Genomic DNA, 15,887 nt, shown 5'->3' with positions numbered 1-15,887 from the left:
AAAATGGCTTTGTAGGTAGCCTGGTCCAATGATAGGAAGGGTTTTATAGTTCATAACCAACACTTTGAACTGAAGCCAGAAGCAAACTGAAATGTGTCCTTCTTTAGATGACTAAAATTTAGATGACTAAAATTGCCCATGTGGCTGCATTTTGTAATAGGTGAAGCTTCTGGATACTTTTCAAGGGTAGCTCCATGTACAGCATGTTGCAATAGTCCAAATGAGAGCTGATCAGGGCATGAGGGACCAAGTGGATAGACTTCATATTCAGGAAAGGGCCTTATTTGTCTTACACATTGATAAACAAAAACAGGAATTGCCATCTGATAACATAGTCACATGTTGACCATCCCTGATGAGGCCTTAGTTTTACATATCCCATAATTAATTTGGGTCCAAGTGTATTTTTAACACATCATTACTTGCTCTCTATAATACTGCTATAGTTTTAGAAGATTCTCTTCCATGGGATGCCAGACTTCTCCAACCTGGTGCCCTCCATCTGCCTACCAGATATAACAGAATTCTGGGGATCATAGTACAGATGATCCCCAGAATTCTCAGTTATATCTGGTAGGCGCCCCATCGGGAAAGGCTGTTGTATCTATTTAGCATCTTATTCATTGTCTGTCCATCCATCCATCACATCAAGAAGATCTGATAACAATTTAGAACCAATTTCAGGAAAAGATGATTTTCAGTTGAGGATGCTACTTGACTAAAGATCAAGGAATACTGTGGATTCTCTATGGAGCAGTTGTACAAAGCAAAGGGGATGAGGACATAACAGCAACCACCCAATATGATTTTGGTGGCAGCTTCTTGCAAAATAGGAACATACCTTCCATTCACTGCTCCCGTGAGACTGACCATCATCAGTGAGGTTAAATACAGGCAGAGTGCCTGTTACCACTAAACCCAGGCCCTAAAAAGTTAACAACAACAAGAAGAAGAGTAAAATATGGCATTATCTGTAAGACCCTAACTGGCCAAATCAGAATTATCAGCATCTCTAACCAGGGGTGGGATTCAAATTTTTTAACAACCGGTTCTGTGGGCATGGCTTAGTTGGTGGGTGTGGTTTGGTGGTCATGTGGCTGGGTGGACGTGGCTTGGTGGTCATGTTATTGGCTGGGCGTGGCCAACTCAATATCACTCACATTGAGGCACGCATCTCCTTGCCTCGCCTCTCATGACTGTAGGGATGCTGCAACAGTCGTAAGTGTGAAAAATGGTCATAAGCCACTTTTTTCAGTGCCATTGTCACTTTGAATGGTCACTCCACACAAGCAAAGTACCAGCAAAAGAGGGGAAAAAAACTCCAGAAAAGTTTCTGAGACAGGAAGTCCAGTCATGCGAAGAATGTAATAAGGGTTAACGGAGAGGCAGTTTCTGTAAGCAACACCAGAATGTTTCCTTCCTGCCTTCCTTACAGGATTAGGCCAGTAATTTCTTCTAACAACCGGTTCTCCGAACTGCTTAGAATGTTAACAACCGGTTCTACAGAATAGGTGCGAACTGGTAGAATCCCATCCCTGTCTCTAACTCATAAAATTGAAGAGTGGAGCAGTTAGACTTTGGGAAGAAAATGAGGAAAAGAAACCACTCAAGATTAACAGGTTTGAGAATCTAAAGGGATATGGAACACTAAATGTATTTATCAATTTGAACCATATTACAATGTATGAATCACATAAGCAAATGGAACTGGAAAAAAAACCTAGTTGTGATATTTCATAAAGCTGTTTTCCTTACTAAAGCATCCTGATAGACATTGGTCCATTGAACCTGCTTCGCTTTGTTTCCGGCCAAGACCATGGGCCTTCCCAGGACATTGAGATATTCCTGCAGGAAGCAGAAGGAGACTAAAACTAACAACACATAACATGCATTCATCCAGAAACATGAAATATAGCAATATGTGTATATCATAGCATTATTTGTACAGCAAGCTCACACCAGCGTATCTTTTGAGGATTTATTCATTTGACAATTTTCAGCAGCTTTCAGATTGAGAAACAGCAGATTCCTCAAGTGCCCAAAGCCACTTTTCTTCTAGCTGAAGTAATCCAGATGTGCTGAACTATAACTTGAATACACTTTTATCAGCTGAAAAATATAATTATTGCAGTCCAGCAGACACATGTTGAAGAAGCCTGCCTAAGCAATCAATTTTGTCAAAATGTTTATTCAGTCAATCTAACAGTTCCACCTTTAACTCATAGCTCAATTTAATCTCATTATCACTAAACCTGGAAGCCTGGCCTGTTTCAGCTCATCTCCAGCACAGTCTATAAACTGGCAGCTTCACATGTTTCTACTGCATTAGATCCAAATCAAATTGTACCTGCACTGAAACTGCTTGGACTTCATCATAAAACTAGTGCCAATTACATAAGGTCTGCCTCTAAGTTATATCATTGTGATTTATATGAATTAAACTTTTTGTCTTGGGTTTAAAAAATGTAGCTAAAGGGTTCCATTAAAAGTATTTTAAAACTAACAACTTATAGTATTTACCCACTTTGATTACTTTAAACCTAATTTGAAAAATTAATTTTAGAAGCTGAACCACATTTAAGGTATTTTTAATTGTGATATGATATAGTTTTATTATTGTCCAACTGCTATAGGCTGGCATTGCTGGGGATGACACAAGGTACAAACTTGAAAAACAAATAAAAAGATAGATAAAATATCTCAACCCACATATTAGGTGAATAAGCATTCATATAAAAAAACTGTTTGAAACCTGCTATCAAAACCTTTTTTTTCCATAAAGGGGAAAAATCAGAACATTGGTCTCTGTGGAGAAAAAATATGGGTTTTCTATTGAATAGAAAAGCCGGAGAGAGATATGGAATATAGAATTGTTAATATCAACAAAACTTTAAAAACGCAATATAAATAGTATTATATATATAGATGAGGTCGAACCTTATTAATTCATCTATTTACGATTAAGAGACTGTGATGAATTATGTCTTTGATATGGGAGGTGGGCGGAGGAGAGAAAAAACATTTCCTTGCCTTGTGTAGGATTCTCTTTAACTCTTCTTAAAATACTGCAGCTTGCAAAACCCCCAGCAAGTTGTAAATGGCTTTTGACCCTGTGTCTCTCAGCACAGTCCCACTGAGGTAAAGGCCACAGCCCAACTACTGGCTCCCTTCAATCCTACAGTCTGTAAATCCCTCCTCCACTCCTGCAACTTCCTTCTCTGCTCCCTCACAACCTTCCCCCCTTTCCCTCCATTGTACATTCCTCCTAAAGAGGGAAAATCAGAGTTTTGTGCAGAATCCTCATTCTCTCCTGTCATAATTATTCTTCTTTTGAATGGTAAACACCATAGTAGGAATGCAGCAGGAACATAGAAGCTTCATCATACGAAGTTCCAGAATTATCACCATGCTTTGCATTCAGCATGCCTCTGCATCAAATTGGCAAGCCTGTTTGGAAACATTTGTTTGGAAGGAACTCTTGAACAATTGTTAATTAATTGTCTCACAACCATCATTTTGAGAAATGATGACCTATGTATACAGAGGCATGCTGTCATTCATACTACCATCAACAGCCTTTTTGGAAAAACCTTAAGAGGGAGAGCTAGAACATGGAGAAAATATTGTTTTCGTTATATTTTAACAGTGTTTTAGAATTCCCAGTAGAGGTCTAGTTGCCTTACATCCATGCTACCATTTCTGCTGTTTTAATAAATTGACCAGATGAACTGTACTTTAGTGGAGTGGTGCCTTGACGATTTTGCAGTCAACCCTGATTGTGAAAGCTCTGATAATTTAAGCACCAAACAAAATGATAGACAAGAAGAAGAGGGAACACTGATTGAATTTATTTTTATATCTGACTGATTAATGTACTCTCTAGCTGACCAATGACTTTGAAATCTGAGGACTACAGGATTGGTGTGAATCTAGTTTGTATATATTTAATAATGGTTGCCTTCAAGTTAGTGTTTGATTCCTATCAACTACCTGAACTAGTCCCTGCATTTTTCTTTGCAAGGTTTTTCAGAAATGCTTTGCCATTTTCTCCAATAAGTCATTGACTCATGATAACCCAGCTGGCTTCCTGCCTAAAGAAGGACTAGAACCCATGGTCTCCTAGTTTCTAGCTTAGTGCCTTAACCACTACGCCAGACTGGCTCTCTTTTGGAGATGGGCAGCAATAATGGTGTGGAAAAACTCCTCAATAATGGTGTGGAAAAACTCAAGAATTTCACTTTTTTGGGTGACATTTTTTCCCCAGCAGATCTTCCTGCAAGTCACCAGGCAAATACAACCCCCCCCCCCCGCCCAGATGAGTTCTGAAATGTAGGGACAAGAAAGAGACATTATCAATTCATTTTATTTAATTTTTCTATGGAGAATATGAGAACTGGTAGTATTTATTATTTCACAGTGGGTGATTGCCGAACTATGATAGAATGACATGCTTTGATCTTTCCTATTTGGTTGGCTGGGGAGTGAGCATAAATTGGCATATGATGTTCTCAGGGTCTTCTCTGCATTTGTTGAAAAGGTGAAGTTAATTACAGGTCAGAATTCAATTCTTTTATGATGAACTTGGATGGAAACATTGGTCTTGCAAATATGTCTTGAGTTGGCAGTGTAGAAGCAGAATTATTGAAATACAATTTACAGAGTAGTGGTGAAGAAAATGGCAATCTAGCTCTTATATTCAATAAATGCAGTCTTTCGTGAGGACATCTCTAAATTTCAGTGTTAAATTTAATTTCATACAGGACTTAAGGATTTCTGCATGAACAATTTCTATTATTGGGGAGCTGAATCTGGTCTAATACACAAAAATAGTATTGAAAAGCATCTACTCCTACAAGCTTTCCTTCTGGAAAGAAATATGTTTCTGGAAAATAAAAGTTGTTATAACTTTCAAATGAATCCATCTTAAGGTACCAGTGAAAACGAAATCCCACAAACAATAATCATAGACCAGCTGTGTCAAATGCACAGGCTTGCCAAGCATGATTTCTTCATGTGCCTTAGAGAACACATGAAAAATTGAATATTTCTAACATAACTGAGGCCCTCTTGGCTATATTAGACTGAGCTTAAATTAGACAACAAGATACAGTGCTTCAGATGGGCAATTAAAACAACTTTCTTTATCTCCATCTATTTGAGCTGCTTAAAAATCCCCTATACTTCAGTGGTGGGATTCAATTTTTTTTACTACCAGTTCTGTGGGCTTGGCTTGGTAGGCATGGCTTGGTGGGTGTAGCAGGGGAAGGTTACTGCAAAATCCCATTCCCTCCCCATCCCACTAACCTGATTTCCAGCTCTGTTCTCCTGTGCAGGGCAACAAAAGAAGACCCAGCTGATCAGCTGGGACTCAGGAGGCAGAGAATAGATGGGGGCAGGGCCAGTCAGAGGTGGCATTTGCTGGTTCTCCGAACTACTCAAACTTTCCCCTGCTGGTTCTCCAGAACTGGTCAGAACCTGCTGGATACCACCTCTGCTATACTTGTTGCAAAAACGCCATCATGAAAAGAACACGTGAGCAGGAATCAAGTTGGACTTGTACGTGCATCAATTTCATTGTACATTTGCATGCTGGGAAGTACTTGGGACCTCACTATATGTGCACATAAAGAAACAGACTTCTGCACATGCCTTAACTAATGGTAATCTATATGCAGGCTGTAGTGGAAATCAGAATTTCCCGCCATACTCTGCATTTTAATGTGATACTGATGTAAACAAGGAAGGAGGAGTAATGGCACGATTCCTTCAGCTTCCTTTCCTGAGTTCTTCAGTTTGTGGAAAAAGACTGAATCTATTAAATACACTGGAACTGAAAAACCAGAAAGCTACCAGAAGAGGAGCAAACAAAGGCAGAAAGTTGAACCTTTATGAACATACATTGGATTCTGTCCTTTTTGTAATTCTGTAGGAGTGATTGTGAGCAACAGGGGAGGAAATGATGGGAAGAAATAGGGGGGACGACAATGGAGGGGTGCGGAGAAATGGCACCAGCAATTCCATATGCTGAGAGCCACACTGATTGCCGGTTAGTCTTGGTAAGTACAATATGGTAAGGGTTAGCATGTTCCAGTCAGTCCTTTCCGTCAGTATGAAGGAAACACACACTTTCCCCAAATCAATTAGCCTTCCCTGCAGGTTGTCATGGAGAAGCGTGGCAGGCAAAAATTTCAGCCTGAAGCATCAAAAGAATGTATGTATTATTTCTGGATGATGTAGTACAAGGGAGGGAGAAAGGGGTGAAAAGACAAAATGAAGTCGGGGTGATGAAGAAAAGGTATAGGCAGAAAGTGAGAGAGGAAGAGGAAGGAAAAGAGTGGTAGAAATAGAATTACTGAAAAGCATTCTGGAGAAGAATAGCAATCAATAGAAATCTGTGCTACAAATTCACTGAAGGTCATACACATGTAGTCTTAATCAGGGGTGAGGTTCTACCAGTTCTGTCCACCTCTGTAGAACCGGTAGCTCTGAAGAGCAGCAGAATAGAACCGGTTCTATGACTGCTGATGTTTTTGTCCGCCCACCCACCCGGGCTCTTACCTGATCTTTATTTCCTGATTTTTCAACTTCAGCTGCCGAACGAGGCACAGCTGCAGTTAAAAAAGCAGGAAAAAGAGGGCTGTTTCAAAGGCTGCTTCTCTACACACAGCATGCTGATGACGATTTACAGGTGTGCGGCTCCAGCGTGCAGGGAAGCTCGTAAATCCCGAACCGGTAGTTAACCCTGTCGTATCCCACCCCGGGTCTTAATTCATTATTATGGCAGGAAAGTTATCCTCCCACCCTCCTACCTCCGTGCACTCAATCATGGAAAGCATTTATTTACTGCGGTTCTTCAAGGACTGGTCATTATATTTTGCTTTCCATATGATTGTCAAACTATAGTTGGCCTCTTGGCAAAGTCCTTCCAAAGCCACATAAAGTATTTCTACCTAAGTACTGGTAGAATATGCAAGCTTCTCCATTCTGATTTCATTTTCTGGGACCAAGCCAACAAGCAGACATAGGCCCACAATTATTTCTTAAAGGTATTTCCAATCTTATTCCAAGGGATGTGGAATTCAGGTTGGTATTATGATAGATACAGTTAAGTTCCCATTTTAGAATGCTTGTAACACAAATTACACTGAAATAGGACCTCAGATTACCCTTTAAGTTTGATAACTTCAAATTATCCAAATTATCATGATTTCCTTTGAGTGAGGCTGTACTTGTAACACTTCTAAGTGATTTCTGAATTTCCATCTGAAAGTAGAAATAAATGTATATATTTCATGGTTCTGGAGACCACAAAAAAGTGTGAGTGTCAGTATGTGAGTGTCAGTGTGTGTGTGTGTGTGCGTGTGTGTGTGTGATATCAAGACTATGGAGCAAGAATTGCTTAGTCCTGCTTAGTCCCAGTTATTTGGAGGATACCTTCAGGTTTACAAATATCCAATTGGAATGTAGAGAACCTGGTGCAGAGGCTAGTTCAGACTATGATTAGCCAAATCCAGAGTGGTAGCCATTTTGTGACTGTACCCACCAAATGCTCTCAAATTCTAAATACCTTTCCACGTCCCAAACAAATTGCCTGCTGCTCAAATATTTCACAGTATAAATGTGAAGCTACTATAACAGAGGTAAACAAGAATGAAGTCCCGTTTCCCTTTCATATCCTAAAAATGCCATTTTAAAAGATTATGGGTATAGATGCATGCATTAATTCCATTTTTTGATGAATGAAAAATTGAAAAAAAACCCTTTCTTTTCTGTATCATTTATATAGCAGTTCATTATTAGAGGAGACAAATGTGCTTCCTTCCTCTCTTGGCTGCTGTAAAACAGCAAGAAAGGAAATGGAGTTGAACGATTGATTCAGCCCTATTGATTGACTGTTTGATTTATAACCGTCTTTCTGCCAGGAGCAAAAGGTGGAGTGCTTAGCGTTAGAAGTGATTTCCCCTCTCCCCCCGCCCCCCAATCTGGTTTTCCTGAACTTTCATGAGACAGATCCTCTCCATGGTTGAAAAGGTTGGCAAAAATAAATGGTTTTCAAGGTAAGCGGTGGGGATCTTGCCATCACATCACTAGCCTGAACAACACAAGTGAACTCAGGCTGAGTGCCTGGAAATTCACCAACTCTCTCACGCTTTTGCTTTTATTCAGCAAGTAATTAGGTTCCGGGGTTACGTTGAACATTTGAAAGCAGCACTTTGCAAAGTGCATTGCTGTGAGTGAAGTGCCCCTCCTAGAAGCCTTGATGCAGCCACATCACAGCTACTTTGAGGCTTTCTCAGGTTGCCTGTGCTTGAACAGCCCTTATCTTTTTGTAGAAATGGCCCCATATAAATTGCTTTGTTCAGCCCATCAAGAGATATCAAAAACCAAACCCTGATGACAAAATGGTTTAAACTTTATGGAAACTAATATTCAAGGCTTCTTGAATAAAACTGTCTCATTCTTGTCCTGATAAACACATAATTGTGTAAAGTGCCTGTGCTTGTGGGGCTGCAGTTTCATTATTGTGCTGTTGATTATTCCAGGCGGACAAATATGTGGCTTTTAAAACATATTTAATAGCAAGCACAATTGAGGCCAATAACTTAACATCTGGCACTGCTACATAGCTGCCTTACTTTAGTACCCTAATTTCTGCACGGTAGCAAATGCTCAAACACTTTAAATCTGGGATATAAATGGCTCTATTACTCTGCTGTTCTGCTTCTCTCTGAGACTTCAGGCAGATGAAATCTGACATTTGTGATGACAGGCAGTTTAATCATAGACTCCCATAATTGGACTCAAAACTTAAGGCAGCTGAGAGTCCAGTTAAGTGTGATTATTTGATAGGCATGCTTGTTGTCTCTTTTGTGCTTCAGTGAAATGAACACAAAGCCTGTTTGCTAATGCAAAGCTCTTTGGGGAGATAGATTAGATGCTGTCAGTGTTTATCCCTGCCATAGGGGTGTATTTGAGCAAGTTCTTTCTGATATGTGTTATGGTGGCAGAAATTAAACAACTAATATTTGTGCAATGAAATGGTTACAAGTGAAATTTTCCCAAGGTGGTGAAAAACTACTCCTTCTGTACTTTTTCTTAAAATGAAATGTGTCTTTGTAGATATATTTGGAATTAAATTTATAACATGATCGTATGTTCAACATATTACTTTTTAAAAAATCATTATTTGCCTCAAAAAACAGATTAATTTTTGCAGACATGCTGAGAAGTGGGTTTTTTTTGCATTTCCTAGGTGGAAGGGAAACAAGGTCAGTCTTGTGTTCATTTATCTGTATAATAATAATTAAGCAAGGTATGATAAGCGCATTACAGAAAAATTCCATGGGATGAAACTGTCTTGAACAATACGGAACTTCTGACCATAACAATACTGGTCCTTCATTATGACATATCTTAAGGTGGCCACCCTTTAATTTCATCAAAACCCTCGTTTCCACTTGGAGACTGCTTCTGAACTTCGTGCTTGAAGTTGGAAAAGAATGAAACTTTGATTTTGGGTTTTATTGAGTGGATTGATAGATCTTTACAGAAATAGCTGATTCATATTATTATGAAAAAGCAAAAAGTTGTGATTTGATGTGAATGCCTTATTTTACTACAACAGAGAGAACTGGAAGTCAGTGTTTCTTTTTTTCTCTTTCCCCTTTTCCTCCCCACTGCTTTTCTATTTACTTTTGTTTTTTTACAATATTTTATAACTCAATAAAAATGTCAAACGTCTAAACATCAAAATCCTGTGCAAGAATATTGATAAGAGAGAAACGATGAGAGAACAGGGTCAGAAGAATACAAGTTTCATCCTAATATTGCCTATCAGTGATTTCAGTTCTCATAGGTCTCTTGTAGAGAAGTAAGCAAGTGGAGTGGTCATATTAAATAGCTGATGCCAACAGGGGGCAGCACAGTTTGAGAACTGCCTGTTGTGCTTAGCTTCCCCTATAGCTGCTAAGCTGGTCTGCTACTCTCAAATCCCACCCACCCCCTTGGTTCTGAAACAAGATTCAATATGCCCATCCTCCACGTGACATCATATTGCAAGTATTAATGGAATGTCTTGGGACAGGTGTGCTGTGTTCACAGGATGCGATTGGATGTACATGTTTAGGAAAAGGCATACAAGTGCTAATATTTGAAATAACAGTATTCACTGACTCCCAGCCTCCACCAGCCATTTCATTCATTTTGTTAAGCATTGAAGACAAGGATGCTACACTTCTTCTCAAGTAGTGCTTCGTTATGTGTTTATTTTAAGAAAAAGGAGAACAGCTGGATGGATGAAGGGAACATTTAAAAGTGAAATGAGTACTTGAGGTTGCATGTTTGACTCTGATCCACTTGGAAGAATCGCAGATTCCTCTCCTCTACATTTTATCAGGAAAAGGCTTCATACTGTCTGTTTGGCACTCAAATAATGCTGTTAAATGAAAAAGGGCAACATGCCAGAAAGCACAATAGGGAATCAGCCGATCAATTTGTAGCTAGTTCCACTGGAGCCTCAGAAGGAAGCCAAGGGATGAGGCTGGTCCAATGCCCTGTCTATCACTTGTCTCTAACTGATGCTCCCAATGATGGGTTGCAGAGGTTCTGTGCAGAATGAATATTCATTAGAATAAACTCCATCCTGCAGCATTCCTTACTTTTTCCCTGCTAAAGATGTTCTGCTCTTTAAATGGAGCAATGCACAGATAGCCAGGAAAGACTTGGAGGTGGTGACAGTGTAAGGTGTGTGGTGCTGTTAGCAATTTGCAGTTTAACTGAAAGAAATACACATTTATTTGTTAATTTAAAAGAGACTGGAAGTCTGCACAGGTCTGTGGCTGAAATCAATGAAAATGACCATAAAAGCCAAATGGCAAACAGAACACAGTGTTATCTGCTAGCATAATTTTTCATATTTACTTTTAACCAAGCTATCAACATATTCAATAGCAGGGTCATCTGGCAACAAGTCTTTAGATGATCAGATGTCACATTATACATACATACATATATACACGCACGCACGCACGCACCCCTATACATTATTCTTAGTTTTAAAAAAAGGCTTGTTGATTGCTGAAATAACTTCTAAAGGGAAGAATATTCAAACAATAGATGAAAAGTCAAGCTACAGTGCATCTGAAACTCACAAAATATAGGAAAAAATTGTTATATATTTTATGTCCTCCCAAACCATCTCATGATCTAAATAAGTTTGGATAACTAGAATATCCATATACCTGCTAGGTCAGGGATCTCCAACCGTGTTAACTTTAAGACTTGTGGACTTCAGCTCCCAAAATTCCTCAGCCAGTAAAGCTGGGAGTTGAAGTCCACAAGTCTTAAAGTTACCAAGAGACCCATGTACTAAATTATGCTTTTCAATAAGCAGTTAGAAGAGCTGGATATCTAGATTTTTAGTCCAATCTAGAATAGAGAGTATGTAGTTCTATTTTCTATATAGTATCTTGTGCTCTATAGTATATACAGCAGAGATACTAGATTGATACATGAAATGAATAAGTATTGCTATAGAGGTGAAATTGGTCTTGAAATAACAGGAGATGACAGAACTATGTTGCTTGAGCAGTATGTAATGTCTCACAATTCTGATGAAACAAGGATATGCTCCAATCTCCTTTCTCCTTGGGCCGCATGAAGCATGGGGATGAAACTTCTTTCTCCAAAGCAACTAAGTTTAGGAGTGGAGAGAAAACTTGGCTCAAGAGAAAGTATGCCCCTTAGCAGGTCATCCCAAAGACACAAAGCATATCCCTAAACTCCTTTCTAGCAGATGATTCAGAAATGGAAGAGATTAGCCTCCCCTTGAGGTGATAGTGGAGAAGATGCAGGGTTGGACTAATTGATTTTGCATTTCTTTAGCATAGTCTCTGAGTCTTCCTTCCTTCCTTCCTTCCTTCCTTCCTTCCTTCCTTCCTTCCTTCCTTCCTTCCTTCCTCCCTTCCTCCTCCTCCCTCCCTCCCTCCCTCCCTCCCTCCCTCCCTCCCTTCCTCAGGTATTCAATCTTCTATATTCAAAAGTACAAGACAGGGGATTTAACTTGCTTTAATAGCAATTCAAAAAGCAATTCACCATGAAGTAAAGGAATAGGGCAAAAAGAAACTGAAATGAGCAAAATATGCAGTGCCATTTTCTCTCCTCCCTCCCGCAGCTCTTTGCTAATTTCCACATGTATTTTTTTTTAATCACCCAAGTTCCCAGACTCAAGTGGAGGACCAAAAAATTAAGACTGGGGTTTCAGCTTTAAGTGATTCACCTTTTATTCTGTGAAACAAAGGAGAAAGATATAAAATCTGGAATATATCTGAAAGTCAAAAGATGATTTCACCCCTGTTTTTAGCCCTCTTGGGATTGGAAGCAGAGGAAAAGATTTACCTATTGAGAAAACTGTCCCAGACTCAAGCACCATTCTCTGAATATCACATGCAATTTATGCCCAATTTCCCAATCTGCCAGATACTTTATTTTAGATTACATATTCCATCATTCTCTGATATTAAAATTGGGTTTAAAGATGTAATTCAAAATAAAAGCACTAGCTTTGTGGAATCTATTGTAAGGCACGTACTACAAATCCAATAAGGCAGCAGCTGGCTGGATCTAACAGGTATTTGTGATATGAGTTGTTTAATAATAATAATAATAATAATAATAATAATAATAATAATAATAATAATAATAATAATAATAATTTTAAAACTAGATTTTTTTCCTTTCTAGCATTTGGATATCAGACTGCCATAGCATCTGATGAAACACACACAAATTATAGGAAGGAAACAGATTACCAGCTGAAAATCAAAATATAGATTCTGCAGAGGCAACATAGGCAAAATATTTTAGGATTGCTTCAGGCATCCATTTTATTCAATATTGTTTTAAACATACAAATAAAGAAGACAGAAATAAATACCGCAAGTGTGGGAAGCCATTCAGTCAGAATGTTATTAAGGTTGTCAGGTTGTATGGAGGTAGGAGTGTATTCAGATTACAGTTGTAGAAAAGAGCATGTTTTTTAAAAAGAAAAGTGAGGTCTAAACTACATATTAGAGGCATGCACTTTTCTTATCACTTTTGTTGATGCATTAGGCTGCATTAGTTCTGAAATAAATTAGAAGTGGATCAGAACCCACAGTTTGAGCCATATGTAAATGAAGATAGAGCAACAACATGAATGGAGTTGGCAGGATGACAAAATTGTATAACAAACTCTCATTTTTCAGTACAGATTGCATGTAGTTAGAATCAGGACCACATGTCCACCACTACTATAGAGCTCATTTTGTTTGGGTTAGGAAAAGTGGGAGATGTTTCCTTACTGCTCTGCCCAATTATTGTGGCCTGTTGGTCGCCAGCCCCTCCAGCAGCTGAATCAGATAAGGAGGCAGTGTGGGAGTCAGGGCCAGCATCAAGGCAAACTGAGAGCTCCGAGGGGGGAGAGAGGGAATGGAGCTGCCAGAGATAGAGACAGAGGCGGAGCCTGGGCCATCCATCAGACGAGTCAACAGCCCCCAGGTCTGGAGGTAGCTGATGACAAAGAGGAGGAACAGCTGGGTTCAGTGCCTGACATGTGGATGCACAGAAGGCAGAGGAGAGGAGAGCAGTGGAAATCTATAGGACAATCCTTGGGACGGAAGAGCCACTACTGCTAGCGAAGCCCCACCCTAGCTCTGGGGATAAAAGGCAGAGGGAGGAGATGAACAGATGTGGCAGATAACTATTCATCTCCCTGCTGGACTTGTGTCACAGCTTGCTGTGAGAGACTTTTTGCTGGGGCTGCTGGAGCTCCTAATGAAGGAATCATTGATTTACCTACAGAGGGTTTGTTGTGTTTGGAAGCTGGGTCAGAACACCAACCTTGAGTCAGGAGTTAGCAGCGTCAGTATAACCTTTGCTGCATCTTCTCAAACTTTATCCTTCTCTATTGTTTCGGTTTCAAGCCACTGCAATAAATTGACTTACTTGAAACTAATAGGTGATAAATAGATTTGACACACTTGGAGCATACTGGAATAAGGGAAAAATATGATTGCAATGCCAGTGTGTCTCACTCATGGCATGTCATATGCAAATGATCCCCCAAAAGCAGTGTTTCTCAACCTTGGAAATTTTAAGATGCATGGACTTCATCTTGCTAGCTAGGGAGTTATGGGAGTTGAAGTCCACACATCTAACTTTGCCAAGGTTGAGAAATACTGCCCTGCAGATTACCAGTCAGTCAGAAGAGATAGATGATATTCATTAAAACTGGTAACTAAAGTCTCAAAACCATGAAATAATTATAACAGGAAATTTCAATTACCCAAACATCTAAAATCTAATTGCCAAAACAGAAGAAGTCAGATAAATTCTAGATGAATACTGATGATCATTTTTTCTTCCAGGTTGAGACAAGGAGATTTGCAACAATAGACTTGGTCTGTGGTAAAAAGGAGTTGATTTTAAGGTATTAAGGTAGTGGACTTTTTGAATGCAAGTGTTAGAATTCTTGATTTTAACAGTAAAAAATAAAAGATAAAAAAACAATAAAAGATAAAAAACAGTCAAGCAGAAATCATGAAGTTTAGAAAGGCAGATTACAATTAACGAAGAGAAATAATACAGAAAATGTTGTGACAAGAAAACCTTAAAGGCAAAGGTGTTGCAGGCAGCTGGGACTTCTTGAAAAGAAAATTAAAGATGACACAGCCTCAAGCAATACACTGAGGAAGAAAGCTAGGCGTTGTCTAAACCTAACCCAATGTGGTTTAATAGGCAGTTTCTGAAGGGGCTGAGGCTGAAGAAGGACGTGTATTAAAAATGGAAAGAACGGAGAATACTTAAGGAAATTTACAAATTCTCCACTCATGAATACAGGCATGAAGTCAGGAAGGCAGAGGTAGAAAACAAGCTAAGTTTAGCAAGAGAGGCAAAACTATCCAGACAAAAAGGTCTTCAAATATGCCATGAGCAAAAGGAAAACAAAAGAGGCTGGAGGGGGGGTTACTGCTTAGTCTAAAATAGGGTGGGCAACCATGCCTCTCCTTTACGATATGTGGTCTTCAACGCCTAGAATTCCTGAGACAGCCATAAGGGACCATGGTCTAAATCAGGGGTGTCCAACCTTGGCAACTTTAAGACTTGTGGACTTCAACTCCCTGGTCTAAATGGAGAAGCGTACACTGATGTCTAAGAGAAAAATATATTTTCTTAATTTAATTTAAATTTAATTTCTGTGTTGTCTTTCTACTGAAAGGAAATAGTAATTTGAGTGGCACAGTCAAGAAACAAACACAACAGGGGAGGGCTGCAGGTCAGCATGAATAGAATAGAATTAGAATTCTTTATTGGCCAAGTGTGATTGGACACACAAGGAATTTGTCTTTGGTGCATATGCTCTCAGTGTACATAAAAGAAAATAAATAAATAGTAGAAGATCTTCTCTCTTGGCCCAGATCCCTGATGAAATATACCCTAGAATACTGAAGAAGCAGACTGAAGATCTGCCAAGAACGGTGTCAACTTTCTGAAGAAATGTGCCAGAGGATAGACGAGGAAATGTGATCTTTCTCTTTCAGAAAATCAGGTGGGGGAGCCCACTATATACTGTGAACCTAACATCAATAACTGGAAACATATTAGAGCAAATAATAAAGCAGGCTATTTATAAGAACCTCATGATTGCTAATAGTCAGCATGGCTTTGTCAAAAAGAGACCATGTCAGAGCTTCTCTCCTGGTTCTACATGACTAGAAATGGCGGGTTCATCATCTTTGGAGGTCAAGAGACCAGATAGCCACCTCTGAAGGATGACTGAATTCAGGGCTAGGCAATTCTTTTCAGTAAAGGGCCATGGAGGCCCAACAGGGAAAAGATACTGGCAGGCA

General features: G+C 39.3%; 1 protein-coding gene and 1 long non-coding RNA gene across 4 annotated transcripts in view; one reads left to right on the top strand and one right to left on the bottom strand.

Annotated features, from left to right (window-relative positions):
* Window positions 1–15,887, bottom strand: part of CACNA2D2 (calcium voltage-gated channel auxiliary subunit alpha2delta 2) — a 681,501-nt gene that overhangs the window by 53,404 nt on the left and 612,210 nt on the right. For both annotated transcript variants that reach the window (XM_087954963.1, XM_087954964.1), the window contains exons 15-16: window positions 1,756–1,845; window positions 842–925 (exon numbers count right to left, since the gene is read on the bottom strand). In XM_087954963.1, coding sequence (XP_087811089.1) covers window positions 842–925; window positions 1,756–1,845 — 174 coding nt within the window. The remainder of the gene's footprint in view (window positions 1–841; window positions 926–1,755; window positions 1,846–15,887) is intronic.
* The window catches only part of LOC148132054 (uncharacterized), a 112,108-nt gene that overhangs the window by 87,074 nt on the left and 9,147 nt on the right, over window positions 1–15,887 (top strand). The window lies entirely within an intron of this gene.

This window comes from Notechis scutatus, chromosome 2 (assembly GCF_049901735.1).
Source record: "Notechis scutatus isolate UNSWTSFEM ecotype Mainland chromosome 2, rNotScu1.2, whole genome shotgun sequence".
Taxonomy (NCBI): Eukaryota; Metazoa; Chordata; class Lepidosauria; order Squamata; family Elapidae; genus Notechis; species Notechis scutatus.
This window is presented reverse-complemented; position numbering and strand designations above follow the sequence as displayed.